This window comes from Lycorma delicatula, chromosome 11, assembly GCF_047948215.1.
Source record: "Lycorma delicatula isolate Av1 chromosome 11, ASM4794821v1, whole genome shotgun sequence".
NCBI classification, from domain to species: Eukaryota; Metazoa; Arthropoda; class Insecta; order Hemiptera; family Fulgoridae; genus Lycorma; species Lycorma delicatula.
Genome location: NC_134465.1, coordinates 60212006 through 60234489, shown reverse-complemented (window position 1 = coordinate 60234489; position 22484 = coordinate 60212006). Strand labels below are relative to the sequence as shown.

Sequence of the window (22484 nt, the reverse complement as noted above, 5' to 3'; positions counted from 1 at the left end):
ATTTTTGACACAATTACAATCATAATTTTTCCTTTAATATATTCGGGATATATTTTTCAGGAAAGAAAAAGAAAAAATATGATGCGGACGCCACATGACTTCTTTTGTATGCCGATTAAATTACATATACACATTTTATTTTAAAATGAAAAGTACATAAAATTTTATTTTTATTTTTTATTTTTTACTTTTAAGACCATAATGGATCACTTTAGTTCATTTTTTTTTTTAGCGAGTTCTTTCTTTTCTTGCTGATTTGTTGTTTTTCAGCTTTTCTTTTTTGCCAGTAATTTCTAAGGGTTTCTTTCTAAATTTATTAGTTATCGGGACGATCGTTATATAAATCTCTTCGTTTGGAATAATTCTCCAAATCCCGTCTTTTTTAATATTTTTCCCGATGCATCGTCGTAGAATCTGTCTTTCAATCTTTTCCAGTTTGTCGGTAAACCTTGTCTGGTACGGTCCAAATACGGGTTTCGCAAAAACGAAAACCGGAAACTATGAGAAATTAAAAAAATAAAGAAACAAGATTCCTATCAAAACCAAAGAAAACAAATTTAAACTTTATTTTATTAATAACTTCTGATATTTTTCATATTTTTTTTTTTAATTGTTATTATTGAATTATAATTTATTGTAATTTTTTTACAATCAGAGGTTAATAATTATTAACAAGTCAATATATTTCATTTAAAAAAGAAAAGGTTAAAACAAAAAAGGAGATGAAGTCTGATTCGAACCATGTGCCTTCTCTTTGTACGAGCCAAATATTTCATTACTTAAAATGTAATTTGGATATAACTCTGGAACCAACGAAAATAAATACTACTTATGATATATCGTAGAAAAGCATTCAATGATGGCTTACTACTACAGTTAAGGAAAAGTCCAAAATCCAAATTTTTGGATACTTTTGGTCCAGTCGATTGCAATCAAAAGGGGAGGTGCAAAACTAAATGTTACAACAGTCCTAAAAACAAAATTTCAATATCCTACACCTAGACGTTTTTGAGTTATGCGAGATACATACATAAGTACGTAAGGACGTCACGCCGAAACCAGTCAAAATGGACTCAGGGATGGTCAAAATGATATTTCCGTTGTAATCCGAAAACCAAAATTTTTCGCGATCACAATACTTCTTCCTTTACTTCGTACAAGGAAGTAAAAAGAGTGTTTCTGTTAAGAGGTTGTAAATCTAGAATTAACTTCAAAATAATCTTTTCTAGAGTTGGAAAATATTTTTTCTTCCCTTTAAAACATTAAGTAAAATTTCTTTTGGGCCATAAAATGAGAAACAATAAATAATTTAAATTAAAATTGAATTACACGAGGCAAATACATAAATAAAGCAATTATTTTATTTCTTCGTATAGCCATATAAAAAAAAATAGAAATTTGCGTGCACGTGTGCGCCTACACGTGCGTATTTATACCTTAACTCATCTGGTAGAACGAACCTTATAAATTGGTTATTAAATTATTTAAATCAATTTCCAATTCTATTGTTACTAATACTACTACAACTTACAACTTACACACACACACACCGCACAATATCCATGAGCAGACATGCACAGAAATATAAATGGAAAAAAAAATCACAACATGACGCATTTTATGCACGCTTGAATGGGCAAAAAAAAATCAAAGGCTATTCCTACGGTAACAATATAAATTATTTAACACGTTAGAAATCCGATTCTGAACTGGCGCGTTCATATAATAACAAAAAAAAACCAAGATATTTAACAGAGAATAATTTTTAAAATATAATACAAAAATATACATAAAAAAAAATTACAAACAAAGATAAACGCTAATCAACTACTAAGATAAAATTCGCAAATATAAACCTTAAAAAAAATGTAAATATATTAGTCAGGTTATATTTTTATCTAAGTTTGATGTTCAACATGCAAAGTATTTGAGGATAATTTTGTTATTCATCAATCACGTTTCTATTAACCAACGCAATTCATTTAATACATGGAATTAAAAAAAAAATTAAAAAAGAAAACTAAAAAAAAAAAATATCCTTCTTAAGTATTTATTAACTTAAGGGAGTAAAACTCTCTAATTTGATTATTAATTACAAAATCTAACATATATTATATATATAAAAATTTAGTGGTTTCAGAGAGTCTGTTACTCTTTCACGCAAAAACTACTGAATCGCTTCAGAAGAAATTTTGTTTGAACAAAGTTTTTATATCCAGGAAGAACGCAGAACTTTTGCCGTTACAAAATGTTTCACCGAAACGGTGCCCGTTTTAATGGCTTGTGGTAACAAACATATGTTTCTATTTTTCTTCTTTTTTTTGTGAATCGGAGAAACCCTATTTACGGGCAGAGTATCGGGGTCGTTATTAGGTTCCGCAAAATGTTATTAGAAGTGCGTATGGATACCTGCACCCAACTTGTTCTTCCACAATTCGGGTCATTTTGTCACGGAGTTGAGCAACGAGGTTGACCTTCAGGAATTCAGTGACTTCAGTGAACCTGTTTGTTACTTGGAAGGGCGACCCGGGCTAACATCATCTTCAGCGTCTTCTCGGCCATCTTAGAAACGCTTAAACCAATCAAAAAGCCACGAATGTGATAAAAATTCATTGCCAAATACTCTTTTTTAATAAAACATAAGTTTCAGTAGAGGTTTTCCCAAGTTTCATATGACATTTCACGACAATTCTTTGTTCTAATAAAACACTTATAATTTTTTCGGTAAAACAAAAAAAGAGATGTTACCCAAACGAAAGCCAAGGTCAGACTAATATGTCTACAGAAACTGTTGTGGCAACAATCGAAAGAGAAGGCTTCACACTACACAGCTGTCGGTCACACTAATACGGCGCATGCGCAGTTCTTCTGTAGCAGCCTTAGTCTCGTTATTTAATAGCCGCACTTTGTACGTCGCAATCTGTTAATCTAATGAAAAATAAGCAACTCTCCCACGGCCCAATACGATGAAGATGATATATGTCACATGTAGATGAGTGTTTTCTTGTATAGACTCAGGTCGACAATCTCTGAGACGTGTGGTTAATTGAAGCCCGACCAACAACGTACACCGGTATCCACTGTTTAGTATTCAACTCCGAATAAAAGCAACTAACTTTTACTAGGATTCAAACTTCGACCTACCGGTTTGGTCTAGTGGTGAACGCGTCTTCGAAGTCGAGAGTTCCAGCGTTCAAGTCCTAGTAAAGCCAGCTATTTTTACACGGACTTGAATACTAGATCGTGGATACCGGTGTTCTTTGGTGGTTGGATTTCAATTAACCACACATCTCAGGTATGGTCGAACTGAGAATGTACAAGACTACACATCATTCACACTCATACATATCATCCTCATTCATCCTCTGAAGTATTATCTAAACGGTGGTTACCGGAGGCTAAACAGAAAAAGAAAGGATTCAAACTTCAGAACCCTTTGACCTTGAAAATCAGCTGTTAAACAACTCATTTGCGACGAGTTAACCACTAGACCAGCCCGGTGAGCCGTAAAAAATTTAATAAAATAACTTTTAGGATTTTTTATTTATGATTTATATAGTAGTGAGATCGGTGAGATTTAAACTGTGGTAAACATTCCAACTGTGGTAAAATATATATATATATTTTTTGTTTTTTTGTTTTTTGGCTCTCTTTTAATTTTTATTTTATATTTACTGGGAAAGTCATGTAATACTTTGTCAGCTTTTTTATTTTTTAAAGAAACAATACGTCAAACTTAGGCGTAAAGTTATATTGTAAATATTATAGTTTATCAATGTACTACAGATTCAGTAAAACAAGATTTATTTTTTCTTTTAATAATAGCCTAATGTACAACTATTACATCTGTTAACAGGAGAATGGCAGACAAAAATGATACAATATAAAAAATGGTTAGAAGAATCGGCAAAACATTGTAGTAAAGAAGAATTAAGAAAACATGGTTATAGATGCAATGAAGAGGAAATGGATGGAACATTTAGAAAGTTGAATATCGACTAAATACAATTAATATAAAAACAGATATTAAAAATAATAATTAGAAATTTCATAAAACAACTAAAATCTCTTTTTTTTAATCAAAAAAAAAAAAAAAAAATTATCATGTAATAACCGGATAGTAAGTAAACAACCATAATGCTTTTAGAGGATGAATACAAAAATTGATTTAAGTAAGAGATTAAAAAGATGAACAACTATTTATAAATTGAAATTTAGGTAAAACGTACGGCAACACTGATTATGAACTCAATCGGTCTACGACACATCCGGTAAAGGAAATGGGAATGCTCCTCTCCTTTGTTATTTATACATTAATGTTCATACAAACATATTTTGCGATGGGATTTAAATAGTTACTTTTTTCTCTATATCGTTAGAGTTTCAGAATCCGGTTCTTTCGTACCACTGTTGCCATATCGTGAACTTTAAATACAACTTTTATAAAGTACACGTAAAATATTATTGAAAATCATACCTCCGATTTCTTTTTGTTTGCTAAAAAATACAATTGGATTAGAATGTATTTTTCAAATAATATATGATTTTTACTCCATATAATTCAAGAAGAAAGATTTATTATTTTTTAAATTTCTATAATAATATCTGAAAGTAACACTAGTCTACATAGAATTGGTGTAGTAAAGTTATTTTTAATTAGAAAAAAACTTTGTTATTTATGTTTTCAATGTAACGCAATCGGAGATGATAAATATAACTATCGGTTTCATTTACTCAGACCTACATAATATGTTGGAATATATTTTTTACTCTTCAAATGCATAGATTTATTTAATTTTAACTGAAAATTAGAATTAAATAAATAAATTTATTTGAGTACTTAGCCCAACTAAATATTCCATACCTAATAAATAACAAACGGAGGTTTTAATTTCATCCGAAATAAATATTTCTTTAAACCGACCCTTTTTTGGAGGAGAAGGGATTAATTCCCAAGAGCTCGTCCCAATAAACAATACTATCCATACATTATCTACTCACAAGGAAAAACTTACAAATTCTCCGTAAAAAAAAAAAAAAAAAAAAAAAAAAAAATGGATTAGTCGATAGAGATTTTTTTAATAAAAATCTGATATGGGCCCCCACATGACTTCCTTGTACGCCTATTAAATTACATATACACATTTTCTTACAATCAGAGGTTAATAATTATTAACAAATCAATATATTTAAATTTAGAAAAAGAAAAAGGAAATGAAGTCGGATTCGAACCGATATGCCTTCCCGTAGTAAGATCCAAATATTTCATTAATTAAAATGTTATTTGGCTATAACTATGGAACCGATGAAAATAAATAATACCACTTATGATATATCGTTGAAAAGCTCTCAAATGAGGGCTTATTACTGCAGTTAAGAAATCTACATTTTTTGGATTTTGGGCTTTTTTGGACACTTTTGGTCGATTGCAATCATAAGGGAAGGTGCACAACTACATGTTACAACACTCCTAAATCCAAAATCTCAACATCCTACGGCTAGTCTTTTATGATTTATGCGAGATACATACATACGTTAGTACAGACGTCACGCCGAAACTAGTCAAAATGGATTCAGAGATGGTCGAAATGGATACTTCCATTGAAATTTGAAAACCGAAATTTTTCACGATCACAATACTTCTTTTACTTTGTACAAGGAAGTAAAAATTGAGAACACGAAAAAATTTAAAGAAATACAAATTGTAAATAATTTTCTTTTTTAATAATGAATTTCCCAAGCCTGAATACTTGTAAGTAAAATAATATATTATACAGGTGGTATTAAACAATGGAAAAAAGTCTTCATATTTCAAAATTAAGGGATACCAGGAGATAAAAACAAGTGTGGATTTAAATAGTTAAAAAATTACTGTTTTATGGAGCTTGACATTTTTCCGCCATATTGAATCAAACTAAATTAATTTAGTAATAACTAAATTTAAAATTAAATAACTGTGATAATTAAAGTAAATATTAGTTGTCCAAACAATTTAACTTATAATAGAGTTGCAAATTATTTGTTATTATTATTATTATTGTTATTTATTATTAAGAAGGTTGTTATTATTAGTATTTGGGCCTGCAACTTTAAAACTGTAACTTTTTAAAGTTTATTACTGGATATAATTCTGAAGATAATCTAAATAAAAATGTAAATGTTCGTTTGTTCAAAATCTTAAATCTTCAAAACTTCTTAAATATCTTACTATTATTAGATTTATTAAACTGAACCAACCGGGTTGGTCTAGTGGTGAACACGTCTTCGCAAATCAGCTGATTTATAAGTCAAGAGTTCCAGCGTTCAAGTCCTATTAAAGTCAGTTATTTTTACACGGATCTGAATACTAGATCGTGGATACCGGTGTTGTTCTAGTGGTTAGGTTTGGGTTTCAATTGACCACACATCTCAGGAATGGTCGAACTGAGACTGTACAAGACTACACTTCATTTTACACTCATACATATCATCCTCTGAAGTAGTACCTGAACGGTAGGTAATTTCCGGAGGCTTAACAGGAAAAAGAAAGAAAAAGATTTATCAAATTGTGTTATATCATAAAAATTATGAACTTTTTTTTGTGAACAAAACGACACCTTGGTGGTAAAAATCCGACGACAAACAACAGAGTTATTTCAAAAAGTAGACCTAAAATGATAAGTCGGCCATCCTGTTTTTTTTATTATCGTGACTCACTTGATAACTAAATCAATTTTTCGATAATAAATGACGATAACAAAAAATTAAGATGGTTGTCACATCGGTTTAGGTCTACTTTTTGCAATAACTTTGTTTTTTGTCGTCGGATTTTTACGACTAAGTTAAAAAAACTTAGTCGTAATTAACTTAATTAACTTGTTTGTTAATAAAAAAATGCTTCATAATTTTTATGATACAACACAATTTGTGATAATTTCTAAGATATTTAAGATTGAAAAATTGAAACAATAGCCTTTTTGAAATTTATCGACGAAGAGTATCGTATTTTTTTTTCTATTAAACTTTTATTGCTTGATCTTCAACCGTTCTTGAAAAATAATTTTTTCTTTCAAAAACACAAAAGCGCGGATAGACAGAAAAATATACGTTATCGGCCTATGTTCACCGGACATTTTTTCTTCACTATGGTAACTGAGCCACTTCCTAGAATTTTGCCTCACCTTTAAAGAACAACCTGTATACCATGAGAAAAACTTTCATTTTTTAGGATAAAAAAATCCTTTTCTTTCCTCTTTTTGATCGGTCATCCTAAAGAGGAAAGAAAAATCTTGCCCCTCCATAGTGAATGGGGGGGGGGGCAGACTAAAGCCCAGGTGGAAGTCGTGGAAGGGAAGGATAGCCCCCTGCTGAGCTGCCGTTCGTCCGTGCTTGCACGGGCGGGCGGCAGTGAGGAGAAACGTGGACTCCTAAGTCAAAAAAAAATTGAAGAAAAGACTGAATCCCGTCGGATGGGGCGGGGTCTCGGGAACGGTATAGCCAGGCCCGTTTTCCCCCGCCTCTTAGAGGCAGGCAAAATAAAATAAGAAGTTCCAGAACCGGCGGGCCGACCTGCCATGCCGGGAGGTCCGTTACACTAGCAAGAAAACGTCCTGGACTGAGTCATGCTTGGACTGCAGATCCGGTCCAGGGGTGTAGGAAAAAAGTATAAACGTTGATCGTTGGCCGTTCATATCCTACATCGGTTTACTTCAAAGAATATTTAATGCGAAACAACTTTTGTACGAAACGTTGAGAATTTTGTTTCGGTGTTCCAATTATGTACGGTTAAAAACAATGTTTCTGATTTAATTCAGGTGTAATCGAATCGAATTACTCATTCAAGAAAAAAAAACCGATAATGAAACGCTGAATAATAAACAGTGAGGAATAGTCAAAGAGAGAGATAGAAAAAAGAATATCCTGAGGCGATACAGGATCAGGATCTGTGTAAGGATACGTTTACTGGTAAAATAGAAGAAAGGTCGTGTTCAATCTCAGTAAAATTAAAGAGCACTGCCTTGGCCTACTTTATATCGTAATATCACTTTATTTATAAGTACGTAGTGCAAGCTAAGCACTGTTACAAGATCTGATCTTCCTGTACGTATAAACAAACAAGCTAATGTACGAGCTAATAAAAATACGAATTCTCAATTCAACTGGTACATAATACCGGGAACAAATGAATTTTTAATTTAATCTTTAGCATGTTTTGTTTACGTGTACTAAAATAATAAATATTTAAAAACGGTTATCGCCATGAGATTTTCACGTAACGTTTTATATTAAAATTATATCCGCTACTCTACTTAAAAACAAAAATTGATTCAATAAGGCAGATCTAAGAAATGGAAACAAAAATATTTCAAACACCATATAAAGTAGTAAATGTATAACTATGCAGATCCACATTTGTTTCTACCTCCTAATTTTCCTGAGTTTTAAAAAAGAAATATCAAAAATATTTCCGTATTCGATAAAAAGTTCAAAAAAAAAAAATTAAGATACAAATTTCATTAATGAATTTTAAAATTATAAATTATAAAACCATCATATGACCTTTAAAAATTATACTATACGACCATTCCAAAAGAAACAGCTCTATATAACAATAAAATTTCTCTCAAAATAAATTCCATGAGAAAATATAAAAATAAAATAAAAGGCTGCAGACACGTTTATGAACTATTACCAATTTCAATCGAATTCGTTTTGAACAAAATAATGAAAATTATATAAATGATACGGGTGCGCTGATCGGATCAAAAAAAACGAAACGTCAAAATAAGATGGCTAACCTTTGCTGACGCCATGGAACTTTAAGGTAATCGAAGGAAAATACAGTAACACAACTAGAAAAAGCGTTGAAACCAGGCCTACAGGTAACTTTTACCAAGACGGAAATCATGACGAACATTAAATCACTCACACAAAAGACAATAAGAACTAAATATGGAATGATAATATTCACCAACCGCTTTAATTATATAGGAAACATTATAAGTAGAAAGCAGAACAGGAATTAATAAAACGTCAATTGAAAATTGAAAAGTATTGAAACTGGTAAATCCTAGATTTATCACCAAAGATATCTACAATAAGAAGAATCTCTCCCAAGTCCGAAAATTAAAACATTATAAAACTTTAGTAACACCTTATATGTCAGTGAAATATTATACCTAACCGATATCAGAAAATTTTTCACGATCAAAAGACGATTACTAAAGAAAATCCACGGTTCAAAGGTGACACTGAAATTTAACAAAGAGATCTAAGAAAATCTACAGACCAGTGGCGGCTCGTGTATAGGCACTGTGAAACTGCAGCACCCCCCTATTACCACTTTATATTATCGATAACATTTAATAAAACGAGTCCTTTTTTCTTTAATTCTTTCTTCATACTTGTACAATACAAAATCCTTAAGCTTAATGTCAGAAGCCAGATCCCAGTTTATGAAAAATATACAAATACCTTTGTACGGAACTGTGCGCTTTACAGTTCCAGCGGCGTGGTGTTTTGGTGTTGTGCGCATGCGCACATAGCAAGCTGAACGCGAGGGAGAGAGAGCACTGTCCCTCTCGCAGTGCCGACCCTGACGTGCTGGTGAAAGATGGTTTTTCCTTACTCCGCGTGCGTATGGAACGTTCCTACTTCGTTCCCTTTCCTAGTTTAGTCGGTGGAAAGAATATGAAAGCGGTTTAGTTCTTTTTTTAGTAGTGATCAGAAGATGGCGGAGAGCATGGGCTCTTTGATTGCCAAATCTGTCCAAAAACACGATGGAAGGGCGAAAGAGAAGGGCGTAATTAGTAAAAACTAATTACGTATTTCTTTCTGTGTACATAGAAATTTAAATTAAGCACCGTTGGACTATAGTATTTTTAAGCGGATATTTTATGTAGTTATTATCTAATAATAACAAAAAAATATTATTTGTATTGACATTTTATTATTTATTCGATTAAACCGAATACGGTTTTTGAGCGAAATGTGCTTAAAAACCGTGTACCACACACTTGAATGCGATAAAGTGTATAATTAGACTATTATAGCTTCCAGCTATTCTATTTGAATCATTTTTTCCGGTTCTTTTATTTTACAGAAAACTTTATTCATGACCTTGAAAAGGCTCAAAAAAATTTTATGGAGCATCTCACCCTAATTTTAACTACGAGTCGTCACTGCTAGAAACATCGATAAACAAAAAAAAGGTTAAATTTCTTGGGGCATATAATCAGGATGGACCCAAACAGATTAAATAAGCAACCTCCTACGGCCCGATGAAATGAGGATAATATATATGACATGATAATGAGATGTAGTCTTGTACAGACTCGGGCCGACCATTTCTGTGATGTATGATTAATTGAATTCCAACTAACAAACAACACTGGTACCACCGTCTAGTATTCAAATCAGAAAAACATTAACTAATTTTTACTAGGATTTGAACTTCATCCACCGGGTTGGTGTAGTGGTGAACGCGTCTTCGTAAATCAGCTGATTTCGAAATCGAGAGTTCCAACGTTCAAATCCTAGTAAAGGCAGTTTTACTTTTATACGGATTTGAATACTAGATCGGGGATATAAGTGTTCTTTGGTTCAATTAACCACACATCTCAGGAATGGTCGAACTGAGACTGTACAATACTGCACTCATATCTATCATCCTCATTCATTTTCCTGTTCGATTCCCGGAGGATGAACAGGAAAAAAATTTGAACATCAGAACCTTCGGCTTCGGTAATCATATAATTATTTGCGACGACGAGTTTACCACTATTCGAAAAAAAATATATATTTCATACTAGCACACGCAATGCCGAAGAATGCACCGGCTGATCATTTTTTCGCAAGACAAAAGGGTTTGGGATTAGTAGCATGAAAGAATAGCTAAGTAGTCTATTACGTGACAATTGCATTACTTTACACTCTAAAGTACTTGGCGATTATTTTACATATTCTATCCATTTTAATAATATTTTTAATTACTACAAAAATCTTCTTATTCAGAAAAAAAAACAAACCTTCCATTTTTTTATCGATCGAAAAATATCGAAATTAAGCAACCCGTACAAAAGTGCGATTTGTATACAAATAATAAATACAGCCTTTTCTTTATATGAAATAAAATCTTTTTTAAGAAACACATCAATTAAAATACATAAAATATTTATTACAGTCGTTAATTTTGTTCTATAATAAAAATAAATGATCAGGTAAAATACTATTGTTTTTATGTATTAATAAAAAGACACGTAACACTGTAATTTAGAACTAATATTAGAGCACTTAAATAAAAATATCTTATAAATAAAGCCGAAAGTCTGTCTGTCTGTCCGTGGATTTGTTTGTAACAGCATTACGCGAGAACCAATCGATCGATTCCTTTCAAATTTTCATGGTACATTCATGTTATCCAAAGGAAGGTTTTAAGCCGTAGACCGAGGCTCAAATCCGCTTGGTAGACGTTAAAATATTCATTAAAGGAATAAAGAAAATTAATCTTTTTAATTCATTATTATATTTCGGTCGCCATGACAACAGAAATGTAATGAACTAAATTGACTAATTTTTTTATAGTCTTACTTTATCAGTACAACGTAAGCACCCTGTGCATTTAACTGACCGAATTTAACCATGTTACGCTAAAGGATTCATATAAATATAGAAAGCCTTCCGATAAAAATCCACAATCCTTACTACTCACAGAGCGCTTAGAGATCTTACTTACGCCGCGTTTACAGCTGGCACAGTACGACCCTCTGGCCGTTTGGGACACTCCATCACGCTTGCGTCCCTCCTATTCACAAAGCGAGCACACTGCCGCCAGCTGCTTACAGAACTTTCCCCTATGTGAATACTTTTTTCCTAATTAGCTTCCAGGATTCACCGTCAGGTATTAATTCAGAGGATGAATGAGGAAGATATGTATGAATGTAAATGAAATGTAATCTTGTGCAGTCTTAGGTCGACCATTTCTGAGATGTGTGGTTAATTGAAATCCAACCACCAAAGAACAACGGTATCTTCGATCTAGTAATCAAATCCGTATAAACGTAACTGCCTTTACTAGGATCTGAACGTTGGAACTCTCGACTTCAAAATCAGCTGATTTGCGAAGACACGTTCACCATTAGATCAACCCGGTGGATTTTCCTATGTCCATACTGGCAGTATTTAAAGCATCGTTGGAAATCTAAATCTTAATTAACCTTGTAAGAAGAGAAGTCAACAAACAGCCTAGCTTCAGCAACAAACGTTTCCAGAGTTCAGCAGTTACCTCGAATACGCCGTCGTAGCGCTCGGTTACGCGTCTACCCGGTTTAAACCGTAATCGACAGTTGGCCTTAAAGTCCATTTCTGTTATCTGAGTATTTTTTTTCACGTATCAGAGTCAACTCATCCTCGGATAAACGCTTGTCTATGTCAAAACGATGACCCTAGGACGCCTCTTCCGTTTGAGGTCGAGTTTCATGTCGGTTTTCCCGACTTAAAGGGAATCTGAAATGACTTTGTCTGTTTATCTTCTTCTAGAACGACTAACCCTTTTTTAGTTTCACGAATTTTTCGGCTCGACTCTTTTGTCGAAGGACAATCATGAAATTTGTCCTTCATCTCCTCTCTTGACTTACCAGAAATCTCCTCTATTAAATTTACGAAAATTATATCCGGTTGCTTTCGGTTCAAACTGGCCTTCCGCCTTTCTCGTAATACCTCAGTATAAGGCTTACGCTGAGACACAACAACGGGAACTGAAACTTTTTCCTTTACCATGACCTATATCACTTCAGCAGGCTTTCCAGCTAAGGCCTCATACCCTTCAATTAGATCACGTAAAAGGATTTAAAATCCCTCAACTCAGAGGAAACTCGTCTTTTGTGAACCCAAAGTTCAACTTTTAGAACTGTTAAAAATTGTTACGGGCGTATCATACCGTTCATTAATTTCACGCAGTGGAACATAACTCCCTTGACACCCAAGAATCTTACGAAATTTACCAAAACGTTCAACCGCTCGAATCGAAACATCGGACTCTCCAGCTCTCAGTTCCACCTCTTCTGAGGACGAATCATCAGTTCGCATCTCAGTTAATTCCTCACCAACAGGAAAAGGCTGTTTGCTCTGCCTGGGCCTACCCCGCTTCTTTTTTCCTATCATAACACACATTAATTACGTTAAAAAGAAATGATAAACGATAAATAAGCGACAAAAATAATGTAGTAGTTGTTTACAACGAATAAACAAACAGTAAAACAGTAAACAGTAAACAGTAAACAGTAAAACAGGCCAATCAGGACAAAGCGGTAGGCCGGCGCGAAAACACAGCGACCAATCACAATGCAACAAGATGGCCACGTCTTTTCTAAAAAAAACAAGACATTAATCACGATTCTAAAACGGAGAGTTATAAAAAAAATATTTTCTCATACGTCTGCCTGCGTAATAGCATTGAATCTTACTGGAAAATTAAAAAAAAAACATCGTAAAACATGTTTAACATCACAAACCAATAAAGTCAAGTTAAACAGGATCTCGTTTTCTCAATCAATTATACGTTTCAGACTCATCGGCGAAGGTACATAGGATGATGACTAGCATAAAGTATAATAATCTATAAAACATGAATACAAAAAGAAAAATATAAGTTATGTATAACTTAAGATAAACAGAATATAGTAAACATAACTAATTACATATTAAAATTTATTTCTTTGACGTCAGATGTAATAATTAAAGTTTAATGACAAATATTATAATTGCTATAAGTAAAAAAAAAGAGAAAATTACAACAAATGTTACAGTAATAATGTATTAAGATTTAAATTATAAGCAGAACAGTGACGAGATTGCCTTGGCCCGCATTGATTCGCGAATTCGACCCACTTGCAAAACGTACCTGCAATATATTGCACATTATAAAGTAGGTAGGACAGGAATATAATTATTCCAAATACACAAACACAGGTATATATATAAATTAACCTTCTAAATTAATTTAAATAAATTTAAATGAATGTTATATAAAATATTATATTTAAGTTTAATACATTTTAAATCCTTTTATAAACACAAACTAAATGTATTTTTATTTTAAATGAAAGAAATTATAAATTAATGGAAAAAGTTAGATCAAAATTAACAGTCTAATAAATAAAAAAATATTTATTTATGAATAAAATCAGCTAGCAGCTAGAATATAGTAATTCTAGCTGAGAGTAAAAAGGATTTAGAAGAAACAATGAACGGCATAGATGAAGTCCTACGCAAGAACTATCGCATGAAAATAAACAAGAACAAAATAAAAGTAATGAAATGCAGTAGAAATAACAAAGATGGACCACTGAATGTGAAAATAGGAGGAGAAAATATTATGGAGGTAGAAGAATTTTGTTATTTGGGAAGTAGAATTACTAAAGATGGACGAAACAGGAGCGATATAAAATGCCGAATAGCACAAGGGAAACGAGCCTTCAGTCGGAAATATAATTACAAAATTAATAATCACAAATATAATAAATTATATTATATTATATTATATTATAAATTATAATCACAAATTAATTTAAAGGTCAGGAAAAGATTTTTGAAAGTGTATGGTTGGAGCGTCGCTTTATATGGAAGTGAAACTTGGACGATCGGAGTATCTGAGAAGAAAAGATTAGAAGCTTTTGAAATGCGGTGCTACAGGAGAATGTTAAAAATCAGATGGGTGGATAAAGTGACAAATGAAGAGGTGTTACGGCAAATAGATGAACAAAGAAGCATTTGGAAAAATATAGCTAAAAGAAGAGACAGACTTATAGGCCACATATTAAGGCATCCTGGAATAGTCGCTTTAATATTGGAAGGACAGGTAGAAGGAAAAAATTGTGTATGCAGGCCACGTTTGGAATATGTAAAACAAATTGTTAGGGATGTAGGATGTAGGGGGTATACTGAAATGAAACGATTAGCACTAGATCGGGAATCTTGGAGAGCTGCATCAAACCTGTCAAATGACTGAAGACAAAAAAAAAAGAATAAAAATGTCAAAATTTGCCGAAAAAATTGTCCTTTTGGAAGAAAAAAACATCAATCTGAAAAAAAAATAACAGTAAAATAAAATTAATAAGGAATTAAATGTTAAAATAAGTGTACGTAATAAACTATTCAAATAAGCGAATTTTATAACTTAGTAAAATTACATAGACAAACGAATATATGAAAAACAAATCGGTAAAAACATAAATGAAATTTTACCCCTCCCCCCTACACCAAAAAAAAGAAGAAATCTGATGGTTTTAAATACAGGTCTAAGAATTATTAATTAGAAAATCATTAGTCATTAGAATTAGAAATTTAAATTAAGAATATTCTATGGATGTTTACTCCGCTTGGGCCTACCCCGCTTCTCTTTTCATGACATAACACACATTAATTACGTTAAAAAGAAATTATAAACGAAAAATACGATTAAATAACGTGCAATTTTTCTTTTTGGTAGATAATCGTTGACAAAAGGAAAAATACTACAGGAAAAAATATAAATCTGAATTTTTGTGTTACAAGAGATGATAAAAATTAAGTAAATTGATGAAACGAAAAAATAGGTAACAAGAAAAATAAGAGAAATTTATGAAATAGTGTTGTAGACTAAACAGATTCTTAAGTAATACAGAATGATTCAAGGAAACGGAAAATTTTGATATTTGTGTTGGTACTCCTGGGAAACTATCAACACTAAATAAATTACAAAAGCCGGCTCACGCCACCTTGCGATTTAGTTATTACAGGTACTCGTAACAGTGCGCAACGTGATTTTTTATTTTTATTTTTAAGACCATAATGGATCACTTTAGTTCTTTCTTTTCTTGCTGATTTGTTGTTTTTCAGCTTTTCTTTTTTGCCAGTATTTTCTAAGGGTTTCAGATCTTCTTGCCCTTTCTTGTTCAGAGTACACCCGGCTTATTGTTTTCTTGGATTTTGATAGGAATCTTGTTTCTTTATTTTTTAATTTCTCATAGTTTCCGGTTTTCATTTTTAGGTTTTCACGGGTTACGTCCAATTCCTCCATGTCTTTCTGTACTTCGTATAACCAGTTCGGTCGTCTTTTCTTGTTCCAGAAAAGTTCGATTATCCGTCTCATAAGTCTGGTCTCTTCCATTCTGAAAATATGTCCTAGAAAGTAAATTCTCTTCTACCTAAGTTTATTAGCTATCGGGATGATCGTTTTGTAAATCTCTTCGTTTGGAATAATTCTCCAAATCTCGTCTTTTTTCATGTTTTTCCCGATACATCGTCGTAGAATCTGTCTTTCAATCTTTTCCAGTTTGTCGGAAAACCTTGCCTGGTACGGTCCAAATATGGTTTCGCATCCGTAAAGTATTTCCGGTTGGATAACTGAGGTGTAATGTCTTATTTTTGTGTTTATGGACATGCTTTTTTGTTATAGATGTTTTTATTGTGGCTTTGATGAGTTTATTTATTCTTTCATTCCAGTTTGGATTTTCTTGGAGGTTGTGTGTGATGTTTTCCCCCAAATATTTAAAGTTTTCTACTAGTTCTATGTCATTATTGTTTATTTTTACTTTGCTTATGCATAGTGGGTCTCTCACCATAATTTTGGTTTTTTCGTATGAAATTTTTAGACCGATTTTTCCTGCAATCTCTTCCAGTGTTGACAGTTGGTACCTGGCCTCTTCTATATTTTGGGATAGTAGGGCTAAATCGTCCGCAACGTGCTTTTATTATCAAACCTTTTTATAAAAATAACGACAGCGCGCAGATAATTACAAGGCCAGTTTAATTTAGGATGTTACGTTCGTACACTGTAAACAAATGCAATAAACACATGGGTACATCAGGAAAGAGCTTTAACAATGAAAACGAAACCTCTAGTCTGTGCATAGACTTTTTCTTTCTTTTCCTGTTTAGCCTCCAGGAATTACCGTTCAAATAATACTTCAGAGGATGAATGAGGATACGTATATACTTCGAAATCAACTGATTTGCGAAGACGCGTTCACGACTAGACCAACCGGTGGGTTTAGATTTTCTGCCTTTCTTTTTCCTGTTTAGCCTCCGGTAATTACTGGTTAGATAATACTTCAGAGGATGATATGTATGAGTATAAATGAAGTGCAGTCTTGTACAGTCTCAGTTCGACCGTTCCTGAGATATGTGGTTAATTGAAACCCAACCACCAAAGAACACCGGTATCCACGATCTAGTATTCAAATCCGTATAAAAGTAACTGCCTTTACTAGGACTTGAACGCTGGAACTCTCGACTTCCAAATCAGCTGATTTGGGAAGACGCGTTCACCTATAGATCAAACCGGTGGGCTCTGTGCATAGACCTGTTATCATACTGAGCCCACAGCGTTCAATTAATTCGTCGTCACGAAATGTTTTTACACTTGTATTGTTCAAGTGTTCGATTTACTTAATTATCCGTAAAAGTTACAGATCGTACAGGAACTGAAACCAGATGATCAGACAGTGCACCATCATTTCTGTATTACGAACCGGTTGTAAAGATAAACGAGGATATGACATTGTTAACAAACGGTGAATGTAAGACGAAGTTGGTTTCCAACTTATTGGATTTGTTATTAACAAAATGTTCATTTTTAGGTACAAGAGAATGCTATACATTTATACTATCGCCCACTACACAGCGACAGGTTACCGTGCGGTTTCGAGTAGCATATAGGGGCCATATTTTTTTTTTTTTAAATTGAATGACCTCATGACAACGGTCATATCAAATCGATACGTCGCCGTGCAGAAAAACTTTGTTGCGAAAAAACATAACATTTTCACAAATTCATTGGCGGCTCGCGTATAGGCACTGTGGAACTGCAGCACCCCCTATTCCACTTGATATTATCGATAACATTTAATACAATGCATCTTCTTTTCTTTAATTATTTCTTCATATTTGTACAATATATAATCCTTAAGCTTAATGTCAGAAGCCAGACCCCAGTTTATGGAAAAAGATACAAAAATATTTGTATGGAACTGTGCTCTTCACAGTTCAAGCGGCGTGGTGTTCAGCTGTTGTGCGCATGCGGACATAGGAAGCTGCACGCAAGACTGCGAGGGAGATAGAGAACTGTCGCTCCCGCAGTGCTAACCCTGGCGTGCTGGTGGAAGATAGTTTTTTTTCTCCACGTGTATATGGAACGTTCCTTGTTCGTTCCCTGTTTTACTTTAGTCGGTGGAAGGAATATGAAAGCGGTTTAGTTGTTTTTTTAGTAGTAATCAGAAGATGGCGGAAAGCAAAGGCTGTTTGATTGCCAAATCTGTCCAAAAACACGCCGGAAGGGCGAAAGAGAAGGTAATCAGTAAAAAATAATTATGTATTTGTTTCTGTGTACATAGAAATATAAATTAAGTACCGTTAGACGATAGTATTTTTAAGCGGATATTTTATGTAGTTATTATCAAATGATAACAAAAAATATTGATTGTATTCACATTTATTATTTATTCAGTTAAACCGAATACGGTTTTTGAGCGAAATGTGCTTAAAAACCGTGTACCATATACTTGAATGCGATAAAGTGTAGAATTAGATTATTGTCCTGCTTCCAGCTATTCTATTTGATTCATTTTTTCCGGTTCTTTTATTTTACAGAAAACTTTAATCATGACCTTGAAAAGGCTGAAAGATGTGATCTTAAATAAATAAATTTATTTAAACGATTTTGTCAAAAGAATATTTAAAAATATCGAATATATTTAATGTATATTCGATATATTTAAGAATTATAAAAATTTCCCGTTTCTTTGAATCACTCTGTGCATTAAACTGAAGACATCCAGATACATTTAATTTAATGATATAGAATTGTATGGAGGGGAGAAACTATAAAAACAGACAAAGATTTGTAAAATTGATAACAAAAGACGTAAGATGTAGTAATTATAACGAGGTTAAAATGTTACTACAATTCTGAAAGGATTGGAAGAAAATAATATCAAGAAATGAATTGTAGTGCATGTAAAATTTAAAGGCGGGTCCCCTCTACAAGCTGCATCTTCTTGCCTCCTCTAGCCCGTTCCTATAACCCGGTATGCGGAACACATGTAACTGGTTGAGACAAAAGACCTCAAAATGATATAGATTTATATTTATTATTATTTTTTTACTTTACCATATTCATTTACTTTTGCTATTATCAATTTAATTATTAATTATTTACTTCATCTGTTATTTATGTATTCTACTGTATTAATATATTTCAGCTAATATATAAATTATTTTTTTATGAAATCAGTTTATGTTTTACATTTATAAAATACTAGCAGACCCGGAAATGCTTCGCTATTGCCGAAGAGTGGGGGAGAGAGAGATAAATGAACACAATTTAAAATTTGATAAAAAAATTTAAAAACTGAACTTCACAAATTTTACCTTTCACTTATTCTCCTTCCCATTTTCCCTTTCCAACTTCTCCCATATCCCTCTCCCAGTTTCCTTTCACCCTTTCCCGTTTTCCCTTTCCACCTTTTCCCCGTTTTCCATTTTCCCTTTTTCCCACGCATAAATCGGTCCATTAGTTTTTTGTTGTTTAGCGGACACACATACGAACATGCCTTTTATATATATATATATATATATAGAATAAAAAAATCTGTTTGCATATTTGTTTGTTTGTTTCGTAAATATCTCGACACCGGCCCCACCTAGCGGGTATAGTTTTTGCAAAAATATTTCTTATTCATATTCTGAATATGAACCATATCGGTGCATAAATATAAGTTTTCTAAATATCTCAACCCCAGCGCCATTTGGCGGGTTCATTTTTTGCAGAGATAATTCTTTCCATGTAAGTAACATGTATTCTGAATATGAGGCAAATCGGACCATAAATACAATTTTTCGAAATATCTCGACGCCAGCGCCACCTAGCCGGTCCAAACTAATTCAGAAACCTTCCCTCTCATGCGTCCAACCATTCCTCAAAGTTTCATCGCTATCAGATGAACGGTTTAGAAGGCATAAGAGACATACAGACAGACAAACATTCATTTTATATATATATATAGTATGAATTAACATTTTAATTAATTAAATTAATTTTACGTTTATTATATTACGAACTTAACAATTCTGTAGTATTCATCATTTTTTTAGAATAAATTTAATAATAATGATTATATTACTTTTACTCAAATTTCTTTAACACTTTATTTATTTATTTAATTTTTTGTACAATTTAATATTTTCATTTTGTAGTTTTGCAGGCCTACAAAGCTCAAAACAATATCATTTATTGGTGCGTGCATTTAACGTGCTATTTTGAAATAATTTTCGTAAATAACTACACTACGTCAAAGAAAATCATAACATTATAGCTAATACTAAATAAAGAACCCAATTGAAGTACTTTAGTATTACGTCATTGTTACTGTTTATTTTTAGCAAAACCTTATTTAACATAATTGAAAAAAGCATACACTTTCAAGAAATAAATACTTCGCATAAATCTTGAACAAAAAAATAATTTTATTTGTAATAATAAATTACCAGAACATATTTCATTACTACAACAGTGACGTCATAATTGAATACTCATTAAAAATTATTTGATGTGATTTTTATAATACACTACTGCAGCTGTTGGTGTGAGGAGAAGTCGCGGAGTAAAGTTAAGAACAGTAGAGGGGATGTCAAAGCGTACTATACACCCGCCTTTATAGCTTACATACACTATAGCAAGATATGTAACTTTACTACATCTGACGTTAATAGTAAAGCAGTGCCAAGTTGCGGTAGTTAGTTAAAGATCAAGTTCGTCCAAAATAAAATGTTAAAATTTTTTTATAAGGATATTTAAACTTTTAAATAAACAAGGAATTTAAAATGCCAAAAATCGTTTAATCTTTTAATTAATAACATTATCCCTCGCAGTTAATACAGTATGCTATAACAGATTGGGAAAAAACTAAATTAAAGATGTAGAATATAAGAAGGAAAAAGAGAGTTAAAAGTTAAAGAATTGATAGATTTTTTCAAAGTTATGGTAGGATTCTGTGTTAAACTACTCGTCAATTTAGTGATGATAAACAGAAGATTAAATCGAGATGTTGTATATAAATAAATTTTAATGAAAATTAAGAAAATTACTGAATTAATATAATTAATTAGAGTTTTATAAAGGAATAAATATTAAAAAAAAATAATAATAATAATTACTATTAGCGATAACAAAACAAGATAAAGAAAGATTTTTCACAAAACATTACAATTAATTGTCTTGAAACATCTTAAGTGATTTTAAAAATAAATAATTCAATAACAAATATGAAGTATTATTTACTTAATTTACCGAAAACTACGACTTAAATTTTACATATATATATATATATATATATATATATATATATATATATATATAAACATGATAAATAATAATATAGAATATGTTTTCAATATTAATATTTACTACTGCATAGTAAATAAGAAATAAAATTTAGAAGATAATAAATTTTTATTATCGATAGTATAAAAATCTTTTTTATTATTTAATATCATTATAGCCTTAAAAAATTCACTTATCTGTACAATTTTATACAATTAAATATAGAATGATTAACGAAAAAAGTAATAAACTTTCAGGATATGTTTTACTGATAAAAATAATTAAGAAAGTTCACATAAACATAATTTATGAAACGATTCGTTAGTGAGTATCGATTGGCGAAACATTTCGCTCTGATTTTTGCGCCTTCGATAAAATTAAGCGAGACGTAATTCTTGATAGCCAAATTAACGGGTAAATTTATAGGTCTTTTATGAAATCTTACTTCAAAAACTGAAAAAAAAAAATAATAAACTAGATCTCAATTCTGAATTTTCAGTAGTTTTCGAGAAATCTAAGGTAAAACAAACTAAAAAATATTGTTCGTCAGGCAGAATTCTGTATATATTGTGGCAGAAGACATTTTCAGTACTTTATTTGTTTGTATGTTGGTTTTAATAAACCATTTTACTTAGAATGAAATTCTTTACAATTTTTATGGGTTTATTTATTACCAATTTAAAAAACCTATTTTACACCATACATAAAACAGATAAAACGGTATGTTTTTTGATCACAACTTTTGTATTTTACTCCAGATTTTGTTGACTACTAAAATTTTTTGGGACGTTTGGTCTCCGAAACCACCGTAAAGTATTACTTCAGAGGTTGAATGAAGATGATATGTATGAATGTGAATGAAATGTAGTCTTGTACAGTCTCAGGTAGACCACTCCTGAGAAGTGTGGTAAATTGAAACCCAACCACCAAAGAACACCGGTATCCACGATCTAATATTCAAATCCATATAAAAGTAACAGACTTTACTAGGATTTGAACCTTAGAACTCTCGACTTTGAAATCAGCTAATTTTCGATGACGAGATAATCATTAGACCAGCCTGGTGGTGTTATATGAAACCACTAAATTTACTTCAATTTGGATCCCAAGAAATACAATTCTGCTTAATTTTATCGTGGATGCAAAA

At 32.0% G+C, this 22484-nt stretch overlaps 2 protein-coding genes across 3 annotated transcripts in view; one reads left to right on the top strand and one right to left on the bottom strand.

The window, feature by feature from the left end:
* LOC142332196 (alpha-tocopherol transfer protein-like) overlaps positions 1-4464 on the top strand; it is an 82860-nt gene extending 78396 nt beyond the window's left edge. For both annotated transcript variants that reach the window (XM_075378480.1, XM_075378479.1), the window contains one exon: positions 3857-4464. In XM_075378480.1, the coding sequence (XP_075234595.1) occupies positions 3857-4002 (146 nt within the window). In that variant the 3' untranslated portion in view covers positions 4003-4464. The remainder of the gene's footprint in view (positions 1-3856) is intronic.
* The window catches only part of lilli (AF4/FMR2 family member lilliputian), a 629406-nt gene that overhangs the window by 559138 nt on the left and 47784 nt on the right, over positions 1-22484 (bottom strand). The window lies entirely within an intron of this gene.